Here is a 700-nt window from a genome sequence, read left to right as displayed (position 1 = left end):
TCTGGGGGGCACCAGGTCGCCGACGGGGAGGTCCCGAGCCAGTGGCGCCTCCAGGGGGTGCACGTGCACCCATGTGCACCCCCTGCGTATTGCCAGTGATTTGGGGTCAGACTGGTATGGACTCGGGGGGGCAGGGGTGGGGGTTACCTTCCTCTGCAGCACCTCGGACCTCGAGTGTATATTGACAACATTTAATCGAAGCAGGACGTTGGCTGCTGCGGTTCCTCCGCTTGACCTCTGGCAGGGTGGGGTGTTAGGTCTCTGTTGTGCCTGGGTGGAGGGTAGTCTCCTGGAGAGTTGAGATCAGTGGCTCCCAAACTTTTTTTGTTACCGTAGACCAGCATGGGAGTGGGACGGGGTGCACAGACCTGGCTGCCTCCCTCCCGGGGCTGCCCCACTACCTAGCACGTGACTGCCAGCGGTGGCAGCCACTGCCCTGGGTGGACAGACGGGAGTCCAAGCGGCTACGACCCGGCAGCCAACCCTGGTACCAAGCTGTGGCCCAGTGGTTGGGACCCTCTGGTTTGTATGGGACAATTTGGATAGGGATGATGCTGCCGCAGGGAGGGAGTTGGACTAAATGACCTTGGGAGGTCCCTTGCAGACCTACTTCCGCTATGGGTGTGTCTACACGTGCATTAGATCCGGGAGCACTTTACTCACAAGTCGCTCCCGGGATGGGCATCTACATGTGTAGGGA

At 60.4% G+C, this 700-nt stretch overlaps 1 protein-coding gene and 1 long non-coding RNA gene across 2 annotated transcripts in view; one reads left to right on the top strand and one right to left on the bottom strand.

The window, feature by feature from the left end:
- The window catches only part of EDRF1 (erythroid differentiation regulatory factor 1), a 42,606-nt gene extending 42,533 nt beyond the window's left edge, over window positions 1–73 (bottom strand). Inside the window, exon 1 of the mRNA XM_025207558.1 lies at window positions 70–73. Within this exon, the coding sequence (XP_025063343.1) occupies window positions 70–73 (4 nt within the window). The remainder of the gene's footprint in view (window positions 1–69) is intronic.
- A 22-nt stretch (window positions 74–95) lies between these two features.
- Window positions 96–700, top strand: part of LOC112550764 — a 7,790-nt gene continuing 7,185 nt past the window's right edge. The window contains exon 1 of the long non-coding RNA XR_003094766.1: window positions 96–114. This is a non-coding gene — a long non-coding RNA (uncharacterized LOC112550764). The remainder of the gene's footprint in view (window positions 115–700) is intronic.

Source organism: Alligator sinensis, unplaced genomic scaffold, assembly GCF_000455745.1.
Source record: "Alligator sinensis unplaced genomic scaffold, ASM45574v1 scaffold193_1, whole genome shotgun sequence".
Taxonomy (NCBI): Eukaryota; Metazoa; Chordata; order Crocodylia; family Alligatoridae; genus Alligator; species Alligator sinensis.
The sequence above is the reverse complement of the archived record's forward strand: the minus strand, read 5'-3'. Positions and strand labels throughout refer to the sequence as shown.